General features: G+C 52.0%; 5 protein-coding genes across 5 annotated transcripts; 2 read left to right on the forward strand and 3 right to left on the reverse strand.

Annotated features, from left to right (window-relative positions):
- Nucleotides 1-67: 67 nt before the first annotated feature.
- On the forward strand, nt 68-2,041 carry EDD37DRAFT_654834 (uncharacterized protein; the record flags this gene model as incomplete). The annotated part of the gene is made up of 1 exon (XM_062818716.1): nt 68-2,041. The coding sequence occupies one exon, from the start codon at nt 68-70 to the stop codon at nt 2,039-2,041; it is 1,974 nt and encodes a 657-aa protein (XP_062665262.1).
- A 490-nt stretch (nt 2,042-2,531) lies between these two features.
- Nucleotides 2,532-6,341, forward strand: EDD37DRAFT_215852 (stachyose synthetase). The gene is made up of 2 exons (XM_062810340.1): nt 2,532-3,192; nt 3,322-6,341. Exons 1-2 carry the CDS (start codon nt 3,022-3,024, stop codon nt 6,025-6,027), a joined length of 2,877 nt encoding a protein of 958 aa, XP_062665263.1. The 5' UTR covers nt 2,532-3,021; the 3' UTR covers nt 6,028-6,341.
- A 313-nt stretch (nt 6,342-6,654) lies between these two features.
- EDD37DRAFT_613980 (heterokaryon incompatibility protein-domain-containing protein) lies at nt 6,655-8,597 on the reverse strand (the record flags this gene model as incomplete). Its single annotated transcript, XM_062815498.1, has 3 exons — nt 6,655-7,644; nt 7,670-8,194; nt 8,238-8,597. The coding sequence occupies 3 exons, from the start codon at nt 8,595-8,597 to the stop codon at nt 6,655-6,657; spliced, it is 1,875 nt and encodes a 624-aa protein (XP_062665264.1).
- A 678-nt stretch (nt 8,598-9,275) lies between these two features.
- EDD37DRAFT_215836 (NADH:ubiquinone oxidoreductase 11.6kD subunit) lies at nt 9,276-10,370 on the reverse strand. Its single transcript, XM_062810339.1, has 2 exons — nt 9,563-10,370; nt 9,276-9,445 (listed from the first exon to the last, which is right to left on the reverse strand). The coding sequence occupies exons 1-2, from the start codon at nt 9,868-9,870 to the stop codon at nt 9,373-9,375; spliced, it is 381 nt and encodes a 126-aa protein (XP_062665265.1). The 5' UTR covers nt 9,871-10,370; the 3' UTR covers nt 9,276-9,372.
- A 500-nt stretch (nt 10,371-10,870) lies between these two features.
- On the reverse strand, nt 10,871-13,956 carry EDD37DRAFT_654838 (uncharacterized protein; the record flags this gene model as incomplete). Its single annotated transcript, XM_062818717.1, has 2 exons — nt 10,871-13,861; nt 13,927-13,956. 2 exons carry the CDS (start codon nt 13,954-13,956, stop codon nt 10,871-10,873), a joined length of 3,021 nt encoding a protein of 1,006 aa, XP_062665266.1.
- Nucleotides 13,957-17,166: the final 3,210 nt, after the last annotated feature.

Consider the following 17,166-nt stretch of genomic DNA (forward strand, 5'->3'; position numbering starts at 1 on the left):
GTCTCTTTTTATTGTACGTGCCGACGACGACGACGACCTTTTGGTCGCACATAGTCGTGGAGCAATCATGGCCGACACCGTTTCGTCAAAGAGGACTTTCCCAGCACGAGACCGTCGAGAATCTGCCGTCAAAAGAAGAGCGTCGTCTCCCATGCAGCCTCCTGCTTCCACTCCCTCTTCCCGCAAGCCCTCGACGCCAGCACCCTCGTCCGAACCTCGTCAGAAGCGCAAGTACACCAAACGTGCAAGCCTAGTTCGAGTTCAGACTCCCGCATCACGTTCCTCACCTTCATTGTCCGTCGCTGAAGAAGTCCTGCCTACTCGCTTGACCGCCAACAAACCTTTGCCCACTTCGAAACAAAAGCAACCGGCCAGTTTGTCCCAAGCCGAGTACCAGTCTGTCGCTGAGAGCGCCATCCTTGCGGCATCCCTTCATCGATCTCGCATGCAGTGGCTCTATGACGGCATCTTTGAGAAATACTGGATTAAGCCTGTCAAGAGAAAAGGTGTGATCGAGGCTCCTCCCAATAACCCGGACGTCAAATCCATGCAGAAGTTGGGTACTGCAACCATCACAATCGAGCCTCATGTTTTCGACGCTGTCTTTTACACGGTCAGGGATCCAGCCGCTCCTCAACCTTTCCCTCGTCACGCCAATCAACACACTGCGAAGACAATGTTACCGCCTCGACCGACGTACGGACATCCTCCTCCACCTGGAGCATATCCTATTCCTCCTGCACAGAGACCTGCCGCCAGTCCTGCACCTCACCCACAGGGTGCAGCCCCAGCGACAATTCCAGCTCCCTCCACACAGGCTGCCACGCCCGCTGCAGCTCCGGCTGTTCAGAGGCCTCAGACTCCTATTGCGTCTGCTGCCACTGGACCTGCATCTGGCACACCTAAACAACAACCGCCCTCTCAAACCCAATCACCGGCCACTACTGCTGTGGAACCCAATCGCACACCAAACCCGCCTTCAAAACAGGCCAACCCGCCTCCAGGTGGTAGAGGAAGCACGACTGACCCAGTAATCCAAATGCTTGCTGCTCGCGCCGCCTCAGACCCTCAGCTCAAGGAGCTTATGAAAGTGGTTGCAACGTCAAGGGCGTCACCGGAACAACTCAAAGAGTTTCAAGCTCATATCGATGAGTTTAACGAGGTAGTCCGACGTCAAGAAGCGGAACGAGTAACAAAAGAGGAAAGCCAAGTCTCCGGCACAAACGCCCCGACTCCTGCAACACCTTCGCAACCAAACGCCGCTCAAGAAGCAAAGGCTCAAGCTACACCACCGACTGCCAACCAAGCACCTCCTCCTGTGCAAGCGCCAACGCCGTCACCTGCTCCAGTGGCAGCACATCCATCGACATACAACACACCACAAGCGCAACCACGGCCCACCCCACCTCCGGCAGGCTCAACAGCACTGCCTGGTGTGATGCACACCTTCCCTCCTGCCCCTCATGCCGGTGGTGCCCCAGTTGGAGGATTCATGGGTTATCATGCACCTCCTCCGCCTCCAAGGCCAGAGCCTATAATCAAGCATATTGTCATGGAGATTACTAGTACGCCGTCGAGCACGCAACCCGCGTGCCCAGATCGTTGGCTCTTCCCGGAATTTGCTGTTCTAGAGATACGATTTGGAGGGTTAGAGATGCTCGTTTCATTCTTGGTCGAGCGGCGTGGTTCACAAATCCTGTCTGGCATGAGCGCCGATTCAGCAGAGCGAGACGCCAATGGAAACCACATCAAGTGGAAGCCGGAGCAGGATTACTATGAGCCAGTGACCATGACTGTCAAAGCCACACATCACCGCACGATCGAGACTATTGCTCGAGCAGCAAGACCACTGCCAGTGGTACAGGATCACATGAAACAAGTTCTCGGCAAAGCGGAACGGGCGCCCAAGGAGTATCTTGTCCACCAGCTGCCACGTGAAATTAGTTCGGAAGGAACGGAAGGGTTCGTGGACAGCGGAGTGGAACTTGGGAACGAATCCCCATCCGAGGACGATGATTTAAAGGACGTGTATGGAATATGAGTGCCCACCGTCAAGATGATCGTCGTCCTTGGTTGCAGTCGGCAGGGTGAAATCGGTACGACCTCGTATCTGATATCTGGCTTTCTTGACATGCAAGCAACAGACCACTCAAGTTAGAGGAAACCAGTCACTGCAGTGGTTGAGATTACTCGCTACAGTATGTCGATCATCAGAAGAGTTCGCGCGAGATCTGCCTATGCTGAACCCTTTATGGACGACCGAGTAACTCTGATAGTTGCGCCGTATCCATACCATACTATGTATAGAATCCACACGTGAGGGCAGCCACTTCTACCCAGAAGTTGGAAGTCTCTGGAAAGGTTTCTTTGCTCATCTTCGATGCATATATCCTGTTGCTGAATACCACGCTGCGCAAATAAAAGTGAGAGGAACTGGATTTCCGTCCTCCACAGCGAGATCCCGCACAGACTAGCCACCCGGCTTCGTTAAAGAGCATCGGAACTTGGGCCTAAGCTTAGCGAGAACAAGCCACCACGATCGGCGGAAAAACTCTTTGGTGGTTCATCAGCCACCCGACAGCCCGGACTTGACAGCCGCGAGCCAAACCATGTCATTGCGCGTTCGACGGCGTCGAGAAGTGTTCCTTGTCCAGTGTTCACGCCTATCCCAACGCCTGGAGAGAGAGAGGTAGAGCGCGGCCACTAGACACACTCCGAAATCCACCTGGAGTCGCACCGCCAAACCATCTCACCATCCAGACGAACTTGCGAGGTCCATCGAAAAGGCTCTGCGGCTCGCCCAAACAGGTCCTTCAGAGTTCAATCAATCTGATTCATCAATTCATTTGCGGTGCAGAATCAGAGTTCGGCCTCAACCCGCTTCGCTCTCTATCATTCTCTCCCTTTCTCGCTCCATCCAGCCAACATCCCTACAAGCAACCACTTAACGCCACTTTGGGCCACCACATTCACCATCATAATCAGTGAGCTTTCTTGTACTGCTATGCAGTTGTCCTTCGCATGTCGTCCGTTACTCATGCACCTTCTCCTTTCCCACCATCCTCTGTCACTCCTTTGAAGAAGCCTACCCAGGTCAAGTTCTTCCGCCCGGGTCAAATGGCTCTGTTTGCGAAACTCGCTGTGTACCCTCCTCTGTCACAGGTTACTGTGGTATCTCCCACTCGAGGAAAAGTGAGTCCAGAACCTGGTTCTTTTATCATTTATTATATGCGCCGCTTCGGAAGTCATCCCACGTTCTAACGAGCGCCCCTGCTGGTAATGACGTCTGTCACGGCCCCTCAGTTCTGACAGTTTATACAGTTCAATTTTACAGTCATACTCGAATCTTCCAAGTCTTTACCCGAAAGACCTTGGGAAGTATCAATATGGTACGATTATGGCAGTTATACCGGTACCAAATCGCCCTGGCAGGCTCTTGACCTCAAGCCCGTCGATCATACCCCAGCCGTACTTCATGACGACACTGAAAGCTCGAATTATCGGTACACCTTTTCCGGTGATCTCGACAGTCCTTATACCTCCCCAGATCGGACCTACAAAGGTCGGAGGGTGCCCTTCACCGTACGCTATCGCATAGATGCCGATACGGAGTGGTCGTGGGCATACCACAACTTTGGGACGAGGGATGGTGAACTCGTCTTACAGCCTCCCATCGACCCCAACTTTTTAGGAGCGTATCCTGTCGAGATCAGCGAAGGCTGGACTATCAGGAAAACGCCGAGTGAAGCACCAGCAGCCCGACTCTACACAATTGAATCTGCTCATCCCATACCGACGCCTAAAGAAGGAAACGCGAAACTCGAATCCCTTGTGCTTGGTCGCGTGACTCAAGTTTGCAGGTGGTTCGCCCTCGTGAGAATATGGGAACCTTGGTGGGCACCTCGACATGGCGAAACCCAACTGCGCCTGTCAGAACCGGCCATTCTGCTTTCCTTTCTGCGATCCGATGGTCTGCACGTTGTTCTATTAGCGATCAATGGCGTCGATGAGTCACTTACACAGTTCAAATCAACCGATAACGGAGAAATCGTGGTGGAAGCCCGAAACGACTCGGGCAAGGATCGAAAGTTCAAAGTCCTGGCCGCTTCTGCATGGAAATTTGAGGTTGCCAACGCTGCAGTGATGTACGAGGCCCGGAAACTGGTTCGCCAAACCACCGCATACAACCAGCTTGTGGAGCAGCTTGAGCAATTACCAAAGGACATAAGGGCCGAATCGGTGGATTCAGATACTGTCCTTGTCAATTACAGCAAGGCAACAGACGATCCCACATTTACTCCACAGTGGCTGGAATCTTGGTACGACAGTCTGGGCTACTGCACTTGGAACTCCCTTGGTCAAGATCTCAACACGGAGAAAATCATGGCAGGCTTGGACTCCCTGGCGAAGAATAAAATTCACATATCGACACTCGTCATCGATGACAACTGGCAGTCCCTTTCCGGCAAACAAGGCGAGACCTCACAAATCGAGCGCGGCTGGACCGCATTCGAGGCCAACCCGATCGGTTTCCCTGACGGCTTGAAAGCAGCGGTGTCCAAGATCCGCGAAACACATCCCGCCATCCGTGACATCGCAGTATGGCACGCATTGAACGGCTATTGGGGTGGCATTTCTCCCGATGGGGAGATTGCGAAGAACTACAAGACCGTCGAAGTCAACTATCATGAAGGAAGCAACTTGGGCAACCGGAAACTCGCTGTTCATCCAGACGACATTCACCGATTATATGATGATTTCTACCGTTTCCTGTCCAACGCCGGCGTTACAGGCGTCAAGACAGACGTACAATTCTCCCTCGACCTTCTCGCCGACACGAAAGACCGAAATTCCTTCACCAACACCTACCAATCTGCCTGGACTCAAGCGCACCTCCGCCATCTCTCGGGCCGAGCCATCTCCTGCATGTCAATGGTCCCTCAAATTCTTTACCACAGCTTCCTGCCCACGACGACGCCTAGAATCATGTTACGAAACAGCGACGATTTCTTCCCTGATGTCCCCACCTCCCATGCCTGGCATGTTTTTGCCAACGGCCACAACGCACTGTTCACCCAGCATCTCAACATCCTTCCCGACTGGGACATGTTCCAGTCCGATCACCCATACAGTGGCTTCCATGCCGCCGCCCGCTGTCTATCGGGCGGACCAATCTACATCACCGACACACCAGGCAAGCACGACGTGAACCTGATCAACCAAATGACTGCCATCAACCCCCGAGGCCAAACTGTCATCCTCCGCCCCAGCACTGTCGGTAAGACAATGGGAGTCTACGACAAGTACGATGAAAGAGGTATTTTCAAGCTCGGCGTGTACGACGGCAAAACGGACGTGGGGACAGGTTTTCTTGGGGTATTCAACATTGCAGAATCCGAAATCAGTTTCATCCTCCCCATCACAAAGTTCCCCGGCGTCAATGCCCCGGAGTCGACAGCCGACGACTCGGGCGTGTCGCGCAAAAAGTGGATCGTCCGATCTCACATGTCGCAACGAATCACTTCTCCTATCCATCCCTCTGACCCTATTCGACCGGACAGTCTTCTACAATGTACACTTCCTATACGTGGCTACGATGTCTGGACCGCTCTTCCGGTCCATACCTTCCATTTGTCCTCTTCTTCAACCGTGGACGTCGCACTTCTCGGTCTCCTCGGCAAATTCACGGGCGCATGTGCCATCATCGAATCGAGTTTCAACCTTGCAGAATCCGAGACGGATATTGACGCCCAATCAGGCTCACGACTGAAGATCCACGTCCAATTGAAAGCGCTGGGTGTCTTTGGTATTTGGTTGTCCGACGCAGAATCCAGCTCGCGCAAGGTCGTTGACATGATGGTCATGATACTGGGCAAGCCTGTTCCACCGCATGTCGTCAAGCTGAGCTCCAGCAATGTGCCGCAGGGAAGTGGCGTTTTGGAGATCGATGTCGAGGCGGCCTGGAATGAGATGGAATTGGAGCCGGGCTGGAGCAATGAGTTTGGCATTGATGTCTATTTGAAGTAGACCTCCGATCTCTCAAGATCTTGGGTGTCGTCATTCCAAACGATCCACCCGCCCATCTTCGAGACGCTAGCCACGATTGAAGTCACCGAACGATTTATCTGTACCCGTTAAGGGGTTATGGTTCCCAGATTCCGGAAAATCAGCCTGCTCAGCCCCATACCGAAGATAACAGGGGTTACTGCAGGACTCCACCGTCGCCTTTGCATCCTCCGCCGCACTTGGAGAAAATACAGCATGTGCCGCGCAGACATACACCTCCTGACATCGGCGCGAATGTTTGCCATACACGTCCTAGAAACTAGATCCTACAGGCCGGCACGACAGCACTTACAGCACCTATACAGTGTCCCTTGAGCAGCGTACAGGGCAGAGGGCCGGATACGGCACATTGTTATCAATATCATCAGATGAGTCGGTCCTCTGGCCGGCTGTTATTCATACAGAAAAATGCTAAGATAGCCGCCGTCGTATTCAAGAGTCCATGATCAACGAAGCAGATCAGGCCGAACAGGTTGGACCGGGTCCCAACTGGACGGGAGAGAGGGACTTCTTCTCAGTAGCTTAGACGACATCAATGAATATCATATCATTATGAGAATCAATACAAATCATAATCATAGGATCTCATCATGTCGTATATCTTTTTCTCGCTCCCAGTACCACTCCTTCACATACTAATGAATGCTTTGCCATCTTTTCAATCACGGAACGGCCGATGGCTCCAAGTGTAAATGTGGGCGAAAGTAACGGACTGCCCCGAGATTCGTTATAGCTTTCATTGATGTTCTGCTCAACGCTCAAGTGCCAAAACAGGGACATCGACCATCCATGTCGCTTGTCCCTGTAAAAGTCACGGGCACACTTCCATGGTGATCTCCGACTGCGCTTGCTATCTGTCCTGTCTATCGATCGTCGAATAACGGCCTTGTTGAGAATAGCACCCTCAATAACGGTTACAGCCACTGGCAGACTCACTTCGAGCAGTAGGCAACCTGATGTGTCGAAAGGAGCGGTACCAGAGAGGTCCGGGGAGATCTGAAATGGTTGTCGCCACAAATATGTAAGTCTCTCAACTGCCGCACCTGGCCCCCAATCCTGGCCCCTTTCAACGAGAGCCCAACCTATAGCGAAGCTATGGTTATCACGTACTCTCGTGACAAGAGCGACATCCGACAAGTTCGCAATATGTATCTGATCTCCACACTGGACATCGTATGCTATTCCACGTATGAGTCCGTCTCCAAATCGCCAGATATCGACCTCGAAAGCCAGGACATGGCCTTTCTTGACACGGGTCACCTTGAGGTAGTCTGCAGATGGATTGATGTACCCTGGTCGTGGAAGAGATTGACCATTGAACCAGAATGCCGGCCGTAAGGTCAAACTATCCTGCAACGAGGCTTTTGCATTGCTTCGATAAGTATCGTTGAAAGCAATGTAGTTTCGAAGGCTCTCGGGTGTCAGTCTCATGCTTCGCATAAGCTGTTTCCCAAAGTCCGCCCCTGGCTCTGGCAGTAGCTCAAAACCTGTGGCGTAACGAGCCAGCTTCGAAGAAAACCTCGTGGATGTCTTTCGAATAGTCAAACCAGGATGGTGCTTGCGACAGATCAACGTCATCTGCCATTTCCAATAGAGCAAATACCTTGTCTCTTGCATCCGAGCATTCAGTGTAAGCGTATTTGCGGATTGTTATCGTGAGTGGCCCGGGTGAACCTCCAAACGTTCGCGGGATTGGCAGCTTATCCCCCCCATGCTCATATCCAGAAGCGAGAACAGACTCAAGCTCCCGCTTTTTCCTGCTTGATGTGCGCTTGATTATAAGGTAGGGGATGCCTCGCAGCCCCATATCAAGGATAAGAACCATGCGATATAGACCATCGTAGGCGGCCACATCTGCACCACAAAAGATAAGTACTGGATTTTTGGCCAGCACAACCTCTTGCATGATCCAAGTCCGCGTCCAATACGGTCGCCCAAAGAATGCCTTCAGAGCCTGCCACGTACGTAGCCGCTCAGCAGCGCAATGAAGCTGTGCAAGACCGATATCACCCTCCCTTTTTTTGGACGATGCCGCAAGATGCATCAAGAAGGCACTATCGTCAGCTTCTTCACCAACCCAGGCAAGTACATCGTCTGCAAAGCGGAAGATGGATCCCATCATAGCCACCTGCCCGGTTTTTCTCAATGGGATCATCTTGGTTGATACACACGGCATCGACCCAAAGAGTACGTGACGAAGTTTGTTGCCTGAGGCGGCGGAGGAACTGCCAGAGGTTGTCGCGAATGTACAAGGTTTGCCCTTCAACTTCAATCCATCGTTGAGGACTTGGTGATCCCCAGACGTAGGAGAGAGCACAATACTTCGGACGGACGAGTGCTTTTTCGGCTAGGTGCTGCGAAGGTCTGAATGATTCGTGCGTGACGGTGCAAGTACCAGGAGCGTCGCTAGTTCCTGGCAGCAAGGTCAAGAGCCTGATGTTGCCAGGCTTCAGTTTGAGGTATCGATAATGATTGTTCGTCTCCTTCTTTTCCGCCGACAAAGTGGACGACGAGCCGTCTGCGATATCCATCCCAACAAGGATATCTTGCACATAAACCTGTGAAACCAAACATAACTGTCGCTGATCGATGAAGAGAAGCGACAAAACTCAGGATGTGCGCAGGATGGATTATCATCAATCCTGGGCGAGTGTGGCTTAGACTGACACCCCTGTGAGGAAGTTAGCGTTATCCCCTCAAAATGCACAGAACTAGGGTTGGAACTTTGGTCAATAGAGTCGGATACCATAACCCCAGAATTCGAACAAAATCAGTGGACATTGAAATCAAGACTTTGACAATGTTTCTGTCAAGGAGCTAGGTGCAATCATCGCATCCAACGACATCACACCATGTTCTGCGCGAGGAAGCAACGACACGGAGCACTCAGAGAGGTTATATTCCCTCCTCACAGCACGGGCGCAGCAAGGAACGGTAAAGCATTCCTAGACAGCTTCGCTCGTAGGGAACATATCAAACCATATGTACAGCAGGAGAGCAATTCGTCCATGCAATGGCAAATGTCGAGCAAGCAGGTCTTTCCCTTCGATGTCCTTGCAGAGCTCCAACAGCACTTTCCTGCCCGCCATGTTCTTCGCTGTTTCCAGAGGTGATTTGTGTCTTTCTCAAATCAATGCTCTTGCCGCCAAACTCAAGCTCAGCCATGGCCTGAGTCGATGCATGTGTCTGTCTAGCAGTTTTCCATCTGCTTCCCATAAACGCAAATAAAATCAATAAATCCGTAACGGTGTCAACAATTCTCGTTCATAGACCAGGGTCACCGCAAACAATCTTCTCTGAAGCGATTCATTTCGACTCATCGTAAAATCCTTCCTTCTCAAGTCGTCGACGTGCTTCTTCCAGCGCCCATGTTTGTATCCTGAGACCAGAAATTAGCATTGACACTACACATATCATACCAATCACCCCTCCTTTCTTCAGATACAAAAACACGGCTGGTAACCAGAAAAGAAAATGTAAGAGTTGGGGAACATACGAAGTATCCTCCTTCATGGTATACGCCGCAATCGCAATGATCCAACTTGCGGTAAAGATCCACGCAAACGGTTCCCAGCCTTCTTTCTCGTATTTCTCGCCCGGCCGTTGACCCCAGAGCCAGCCTGAAGGGGGATCGAAGTGGTCGTCATGTCCGTGTTCGCCGTGGGCGGCACCGTGGCCGTGACCGTGGTCGTCGTGCGCCGAGTGCGTGCTAGCTGCCCGAAACGACTGGATGTGCCCTCTAGATGTTGATGAGAGAGCTGGCAACGCGGATGTGCGCGCTATGCGAGGGAGGCGGGAGAGCATGGTGGCTTATTCGGAGGGGAGATCGAGATGACGAGAGGTCGGTTTGAGGAGGGAGTGACGTGCCCTTGATCAGGGCAGGGCAGAGGGACGAGAACAGTGTCAGCTTCAAGGTTGAAAGTGGGTCGCTGGAGGTATCGACGTCGTCCTTGTCGAAAGGGTAGACGGTCTGAGGTGGCGTTGAAGGGCGTGTGTATCGTTGACTGTAACTGCGGTCAAGGTCGAATGGAGGTTGACCTCAAAGTGCCAAGAGAATTGGAGCTTCAAGTTCAACGTGCAGTTTCCACTCGCCATAAGAGTTGGGAGACGGCATTCAATACCGACCTCGACCGGATAAACGGCTGAGATGATGATACTCCCAAGTTCAATGACTACCAACTAGTATTGAATGGCATCCTGTTGCCTAGATAAAGACCATTGAACGCATTACCACAAGTCGACAACCGAATACTAGGTACAGCTATAGCTGGGTCTTATTTAATATCATTCGCTGTCTTGATGCCAAACCTGCTACTTATGCAAGTATTACAGCCTCCATGAATGTAATGGCATCAACAATAATAACGAACCAACGGCTGCCAACAATAACGGACTTGACTCAATGGTCTCGCAATCGGGCCTGACCCTGCTAATTTTGTTCGTTGCCTTTGCCATGGTGAATGCGTCTGCGCTTAACGCTGCCGGTGTGTACGGAAGTGAAGGAAAGATAACAAGACGATGCCCTCCCACATCCGGATGGATCAAAACTCCTCCATGAGAATCATCAAACATCGACAATATGCCATGTCGTTCATATTACAAGGCTTCTTTTCTTGTAGCCTTCCCCCATTTTGGTGTTTTCCAAGGTCCCAATCCGCGAGGCCCAGAAAATGCGAAAAGGAGATGCGCCATCCAATGCGACGCTTTCTCGTAACTCCGAGGGTGCTGGTTCATAAACGCCGTTCAATCATACTGTACAATGTCGACAAACAAAGAAACAACGATCTCTTCATGATTCGACCTTTCAGTTGGCCTCCACAACCTTGCTCAATTTCAAGGATTGGGACAATTCATGATCGTTGTTGGAACTAGCTCCATCGAGATAGCTGTTAGCACTCTTGCTCTTGGGAAGTCCAGGCTTGCGGAAACCTGAACTGGGTGATGAATTAGGTGGATCGAAAATATGCCGGAAGACGGGGTCCTGGAAATGGTGTGCAGGTTTTTCAGGAGTAACAGAAACTCCTTCTGCTTTTCGGACAATCTCTTTGAGTGCCCGTGTGATGACGCCCGCCCTGACGACAAGGTCCCTTAGATCTTGCGTGTCAAAGGGCAGTTTGTCGCGATGTTGGGGGCTGTGACGCGCGGGTGAAGATTCCACACCATTTCGACTTTGATGAATCGTCTGCAGAAACGACTTTGTCTGCATACTTTCACCACGTGGTCGTCCGTACGGCGGTGTCCCGGGGCTGGAGATCGACCGTCGATTAACCGATCGCGCGACTTCACTACCTTTGCCAACCTCTTCCTCTAGCACACGTTTCTGTGGTGGAGTCTCTTCGCCGAAAATATCTGGAAAGACTGGGGAGGATGGGCGAGGTGCATCTTCCTCGTCGTCATTGACAGTAGCCAGATCAATGATGCTTGCTGCATCCTCCCACAGCTGTCGTGAATGGCTGTCGATTAATCCAAGGCTGATTCCACGCACGCGTAGTCTCTTCAACTCCTCGACCAGAAGCATGAACTCCCGGACTTGGCCAAACTGGATGTGCACACTCTGCTGACGGTCGATGATCGCTTGAGGCACTCTGACGCTACTACGAATAGAGTCGCGCTTTCTTGCTTTCTCTTTCTCCTCGTTGATAATTTCAACAGACTCCAAAACCTCATCCGCGTCTTCGAACTCAAAGTCGTCACTCCATTCTTCACTGACAGGCTTAGTACCGAGAGCCCAGGTACCAAACTTGCTGGCCGATGATGGCAGATCAGCCTCGGTGAGACTGTCCCGGTTGACTGGAACACTCTGGCTGCGCAAATGCATGGCTGCATTGCTTTTGCGTCCTGAAGGCCGACTGCGGGAGATATTGTTGCCTTGTTTACCATGTACAGTCTTCGGTCGTGGACTTACCCCATCCGATGGGTCGCTACCAAGCTTCTGATGCTCGGACCAATCGAATATGGAGGTTCGTTTCGTTGAGCGTTGCTCGTCCGAGTCGTCATCGGGTAATTCATCGAACGTGACTTCGGGTTGATGGGCATGCATGAGGTTTTGTGGGGCCCCAGGTTTGTTCTCGTCGGATTTGGGTGACCAGTCAATGTCCTCTTCGTCGTCAAGATCCATCATTCGAGGGAGCTCTGGTTCTTCGTGTTGAATGTGTGGGAATGGATGCATCAACGGAGGGGAAGAACCTAAAACTGGGCCTTGTCGATTGAGCTTCTTCGGGACTGGCGTTGAGACGGAATCCTCTGTTTCAGCCAAGTAACTCTTAACCGGGGTGGACGCCTGAGCAGGGCTGACATTCCGAACCGTCTCATGATCCTCAATGCCACAAATCCCAATGCCTAGATTTGTCGATGGCTCGAGGTCGTTTAAGGTGGCTCTCTGCATCAAGTCTTCGAGGGCACCAGTTTCTGCTGGTTGCTGATCCACCGACATTTCGTCAAATATTGTCTCTATCTTAGGTTGACGAAAACCGGAGTGGCTACTAGCAGTAGCCCGAGTCGCCAGAGAATCGTAAGCTGTATCGCTATGGAAGTCCATGGAGTCATCATCGGTGAATACCCGAGTATCATTGTCAGAGCTTGCCGTGGTTGGGTCTGAAGGTGCCACAGACATTCTTTTCGATATTGTGAAATGGTGCTGAGGAGGACCATACGAAGGAGGACTTGATGTAAAGACCGGAGTACCAGGAGGTAGGTCAACTTCGAAGGCAGAGAAGTTCGACACAGGTGAAATGGCTGAGAAGCCCATTGGAGGCACGATGCTGCCATAGGCCTCGTCCTTGTTGACACGAACTATGGGGTCGGTAAAGTGGCGTTGTGGAAGTCCTTTCCTAATTGATCCCAGCGGACGCCGCATCTTATGCCGTCGAGTTGCAGTTGGAACAACAGGATCTGAAAATGGTGCTGGACGGCTGTCTTCGACGTCTGGTGCCTCTCTAGGTGCCACTGAAGTACCCATCACCAGTGTGGCTGGACAACCATAAGGCCTTGTGATAGTTCGGGCGCAGGACGCCCCAAACCCACTGGATGAGTACCTCTTCCTCGCATAGCCTGAGTCGAAAAAGGGTCGCCATGTAGGTGCCCGCGAAATGTAACCGGCCGACTCAACAGGCAAAGCGGACTCGGTCGTGATAGGCCGCGTGTAAGGCATTCCCGATAGAGTAACGGACCTTTGATGACTTGTCGCAGGACGTCTTAATAGAGCTGGAGTTTGAGCGGGACTTTCGCGGTCAGAGTGGAGGATGCGTCGACTGGAGGAACGCTTGACCAGCTTGTTAGGTTGGTCGAGGTCATTGCCAAAGGATGGCCGTGGGGCGGCAGGTTCCTCGTCCAAGCGTGATGAAGAAGAGGCAGCACTGCCATGTTTCCCACGTGATATGCTTGATATGCGTTTCAGCCAGGACGAAGTAGGCCTGGCCTCTTTACGCTCTGTGGATGACTCTCTGTCCGACGATGTCCAAGGTCTAGGGATTCCATGCCGACTGACTGAACTTTCGCGGGATTCCACATCAGTAGTGCCTGACACGGGACGAATCTCTTCGTGATATGTCTTCCTCCGCAGCAGGGTGGTTGACAATCGACGTTCGATCCTCTCTGCCAATGCTGATGTTGATTTGACAGGCTGAGATGTGTTCGGTCGCGTAATAGAAGGGAGGTCGGGTGAGACTGGTGATCGAACGACTGCAGGAGACCCAGGAGCCTTCCTCTTGCCTGGCCTTACCAGATATGACTCTCCATCGGACGTTCCCAAGGCCAGGCCTGCGGCTGCAATACCAATGGTACCAACAGCACAAAGCTATAACGGACTGTCAGCATATTCACTTTACCAACATCCTAGTGGATGAAGATGTTATTCCCTACCGTGGCAACGTGCTCTTGATTGTGTTCCATTATGCTTGTGAAGCCTTCTGCCCCCGAGGCGCCGCCGACCAGATGTTCTGGTTGATGTAGAGGTGGACCTCCCTCATGGCGGGTGGACCATCAGTTGGAGGAGTTCGGGACGATCGAGACAAGGTGTCTTAGAGTGCTGGAGCTCTTCTAGAAGGCGTGTAAAGGCGTGTGAAGGCAAGGGATATGTTTTTCCGGCAAGACGCGGGCAGGGAAGAAAGGCCCCAAGGAGAGAGACGAGAGACACGCGACGGGACGAGAAGAGCCGCTGCGGAGGATTGGTGAAGGGCCGTGCCAGGGGAGACGCGGGACACGACGGGCAAAAACAAGAGACAAGACAAGCTGGAACGAAAGAAATGAAGTCAAGAAAGATGTGTACTGGAGACAAAGAAGAGTTTCAATGGGAAAAGGAATCTCAGCTGTCGAGTGGTGGACTTGTGTAGTAGTGTATGGGGTGCAGTGCCAGGTGCCCGTAAGTCAGAGGGTCGTGGGCTTCGTAGGAGGGCAGCCGCAGGGCCAGTTGGTGGTGAATGTGAGCGAGTGGAGCGGCTGCGCAGGGCGGCGGCCTTGGCCCGTTATTTGATTGATTTGAGGCAAAGCAGGAAGCAAGCAAGCAAGCAAAGCAAAAACTCAATGGTCATCTATCCACTCCTGCGTCCACAACTGTCCACACACGGCAACTGGTTGCTCATCATGTCAAGCAGAGACTAGATTTAATCCGCTTTCGAGCATGTCAATTGCAGCCACGCCGACGGGTAAGTGTTTGGTACTATTGGTAGTCCTTTCAGAAGAGCAGGCGGCATTCTCATCCTGGGGCAGATTCCCAGCCGTCACCCAAAGCACAGGGCAAGACAACACTGTATCTTGCACAACAAAGCACCCGCCTGGCATGTGAGTTTATGCTGGTTGCGTGCTCACCAGCCAGTTCCAGCAGGTATCTAAACTCTGGCGGTGGCACCGAGACTATACTATACACTGCCGCTTGCCGCTTCACAAATCATTGAACGGCCTGGTACAGGTACTGTGACCACAGTGCTACCATTGTGTACAAAACAAGGGTTTCTCAACGTCGTCAGCCAGACGCGGTGCCACCTGGACACATAACAACCGTCCCAGGTGTTGCGAGGCCACCGGCATGGATTCAACAGTCTGGGGCAAAATCTTCTCCTATTCGAAGTTGCTAAGCGAGTTATAAAACAGTCACAGCGAATATGCATTCTCCTTCACGACCTTCTCTTTTCAGGCCTGCAGGCTTATTGAGGCGATGTGTGCAGACAACCCCTGGTTGATGCTATCAAGGGGGCGGCATGACCTGCTTGTATATAAAAGTAGAGCAGCGGGCGGAAGGACCGTGGAAGCTAAGTTACGTTCCTTGAGGTTGGGCACCGGTTCGTCGTCTGGTGTTCTGCTCCCGTCCTTCAACCAGGTTGTCCCTCGTCGAAGAGAGCACATTTTGCGCGGCGCCAGGGGACTTTGCAGGCCATGCCACATCCTCCATCGGAGAATGGGCGACTCCAGTTTATAGAACAACAAGCATGATCCTGGTCATATCGGTTTTGGTAAGGTTCGTGTCGTACTCCAAAAGTCAAAGAGCCGATCTACAACCATCAGTACGACCTACTACCATTCTTCTTTGAGCCCCCGCCAGTCTCGTGAGTCGGGACCCAGTGCATGCATATTTACATGTCGCCACGTACCTAGCGGCGAGCTGTCAACAGCAGCAAGAGCTGCAGTCTGTTGAGTGTCCGGAAGAGTGACGTTCGGTGCAGTATATCTAGCGAGAAGCAAGCGACCTGCGCCTGCAGAGCCTGAAACACACAAAGATAAACTTGGAAATAAGAACGACCAGGGTTGTACGTAAACGGCTGATCAATCGGATCAGGAAGCTGAACTGTGGATGCAGCACAAGCATTGAAAGTAGATCAGACAACCCGGAGATGCTGCAGTGTCAGAAGAACTATGAGTCTCGTATATCCGCTCCACTGCATTTCATATCAAGTCAACCCTCAACGCCTAAATGGTAAATATAACATTAGACCTGCAGCCAGATCATGAACACAGGGATAGTGGATTCATTGGCATAGTTTCGGATTATCGGTTGTTTGTTGTCGCTGGCACGCTGCAGAAGCCGAGCGAGGCGGGGACCATTGATGATAGCTCGTTTGAAAAGGTCAAGTCGAATGGGCTGACGGGTGGATTCTCGTCTAATGGCTGCTGTGGAGGCCGGATGTTGGTAAACAAGGCACAAGGGAGCCGCCATGATACGTTGGAGTTTGGGATGACGGAATCTCGACCGGAAATGGCAGATTTGATACGTTCAAAGTCAGATCTCGCGTCGCGTGTCTGGGTCGCGTGGATCTAAGCCCGAACTGGCGGTCCAGTATGCACAAGCCTGCACAGTATGATACCCTGGCCTCAGGCAGACATAAGCGCTCTCTTGGCCACTGGCGAATAGAATGTGAGAGCAGGCTAGCTTCCAGTGTCACACAATTCAAGTTCAGCCTCAGGTAAGTGACACTTGCCAGTCCGAGGATTGGATCTTCTGGAAAATGCGTGTGGTGTCTAAACGTCTCGATGTGGCAGAGTTGTGCAGCGACAGGTTCGCGTCACAAGCTTTGAACTTTGTGTACGATGTCGTAGGTCTGTGCAATTTGAGTATTTCGAAGACCTGCCAATAGCCACACCGACGGTAGCCAATGATCAGTAGACGCCATGAAAGTCTCATGACAGCAAGCATGTGTGCTTATATCGATGGAGGCAAATTGACCTCACAGCAGAGGCTGGCCACAGGCGGGTCCTGGGGCCGTTACAAGCATCACAAAGCATCCGTGCAGGCGTCTTTCTGCCCCAGGGCCCAGGACTTTCGGCAGTGATGATTGCGAGACCAGAATGCGGGGGCATAGAGGGGATGGAAGCCGTGGTCGGTGTAACACCGTTTAAACAGCCAAATGCACGCCCAGTCAGAACCACCTAGTGCATGACACGTCGGCATCAACAGGTCTGCGATTCGGTGATAACACATGCATCGTATATACACTGCTGCAAGATATGTGAGAGTACAGTGCTCTCTTTGGGTAAGAATCCAATCTGACATATGCTGTAGAACTTGTGCTCTAGGGTCATGGGAGTTCGTACTTTGGTACCACCAATCAAAGGTTCTTCTGATGAGAGCATCCTACTGTCCTTGCATATATATATAGGATTGCTGTGCTT

Source organism: Exophiala viscosa, assembly GCF_022695815.1.
Source record: "Exophiala viscosa unplaced genomic scaffold EDD37scaffold_18, whole genome shotgun sequence".
NCBI classification, from domain to species: Eukaryota; Fungi; Ascomycota; class Eurotiomycetes; order Chaetothyriales; family Herpotrichiellaceae; genus Exophiala; species Exophiala viscosa.

Bases quoted from the DNA above. Each gene is read 5' to 3' on its own strand.
- EDD37DRAFT_215852 (XM_062810340.1), top strand. From the start codon at position 3,022: ATGTCGTCCGTTACTCATGCACCTTCTCCTTTCCCACCATCCTCTGTC. The intron at 3,193-3,321 runs GTGAGTCCAGAA...CAGTTTATACAG, and splicing joins TATCTCCCACTCGAGGAAAA to TTCAATTTTACAGTCATACT.
- EDD37DRAFT_215836 (XM_062810339.1), bottom strand. From the start codon at position 9,870: ATGCTCTCCCGCCTCCCTCGCATAGCGCGCACATCCGCGTTGCCAGCT. The intron at 9,446-9,562 runs GTATGTTCCCCA...TTCTGGTCTCAG, and splicing joins ACCATGAAGGAGGATACTTC to GATACAAACATGGGCGCTGG.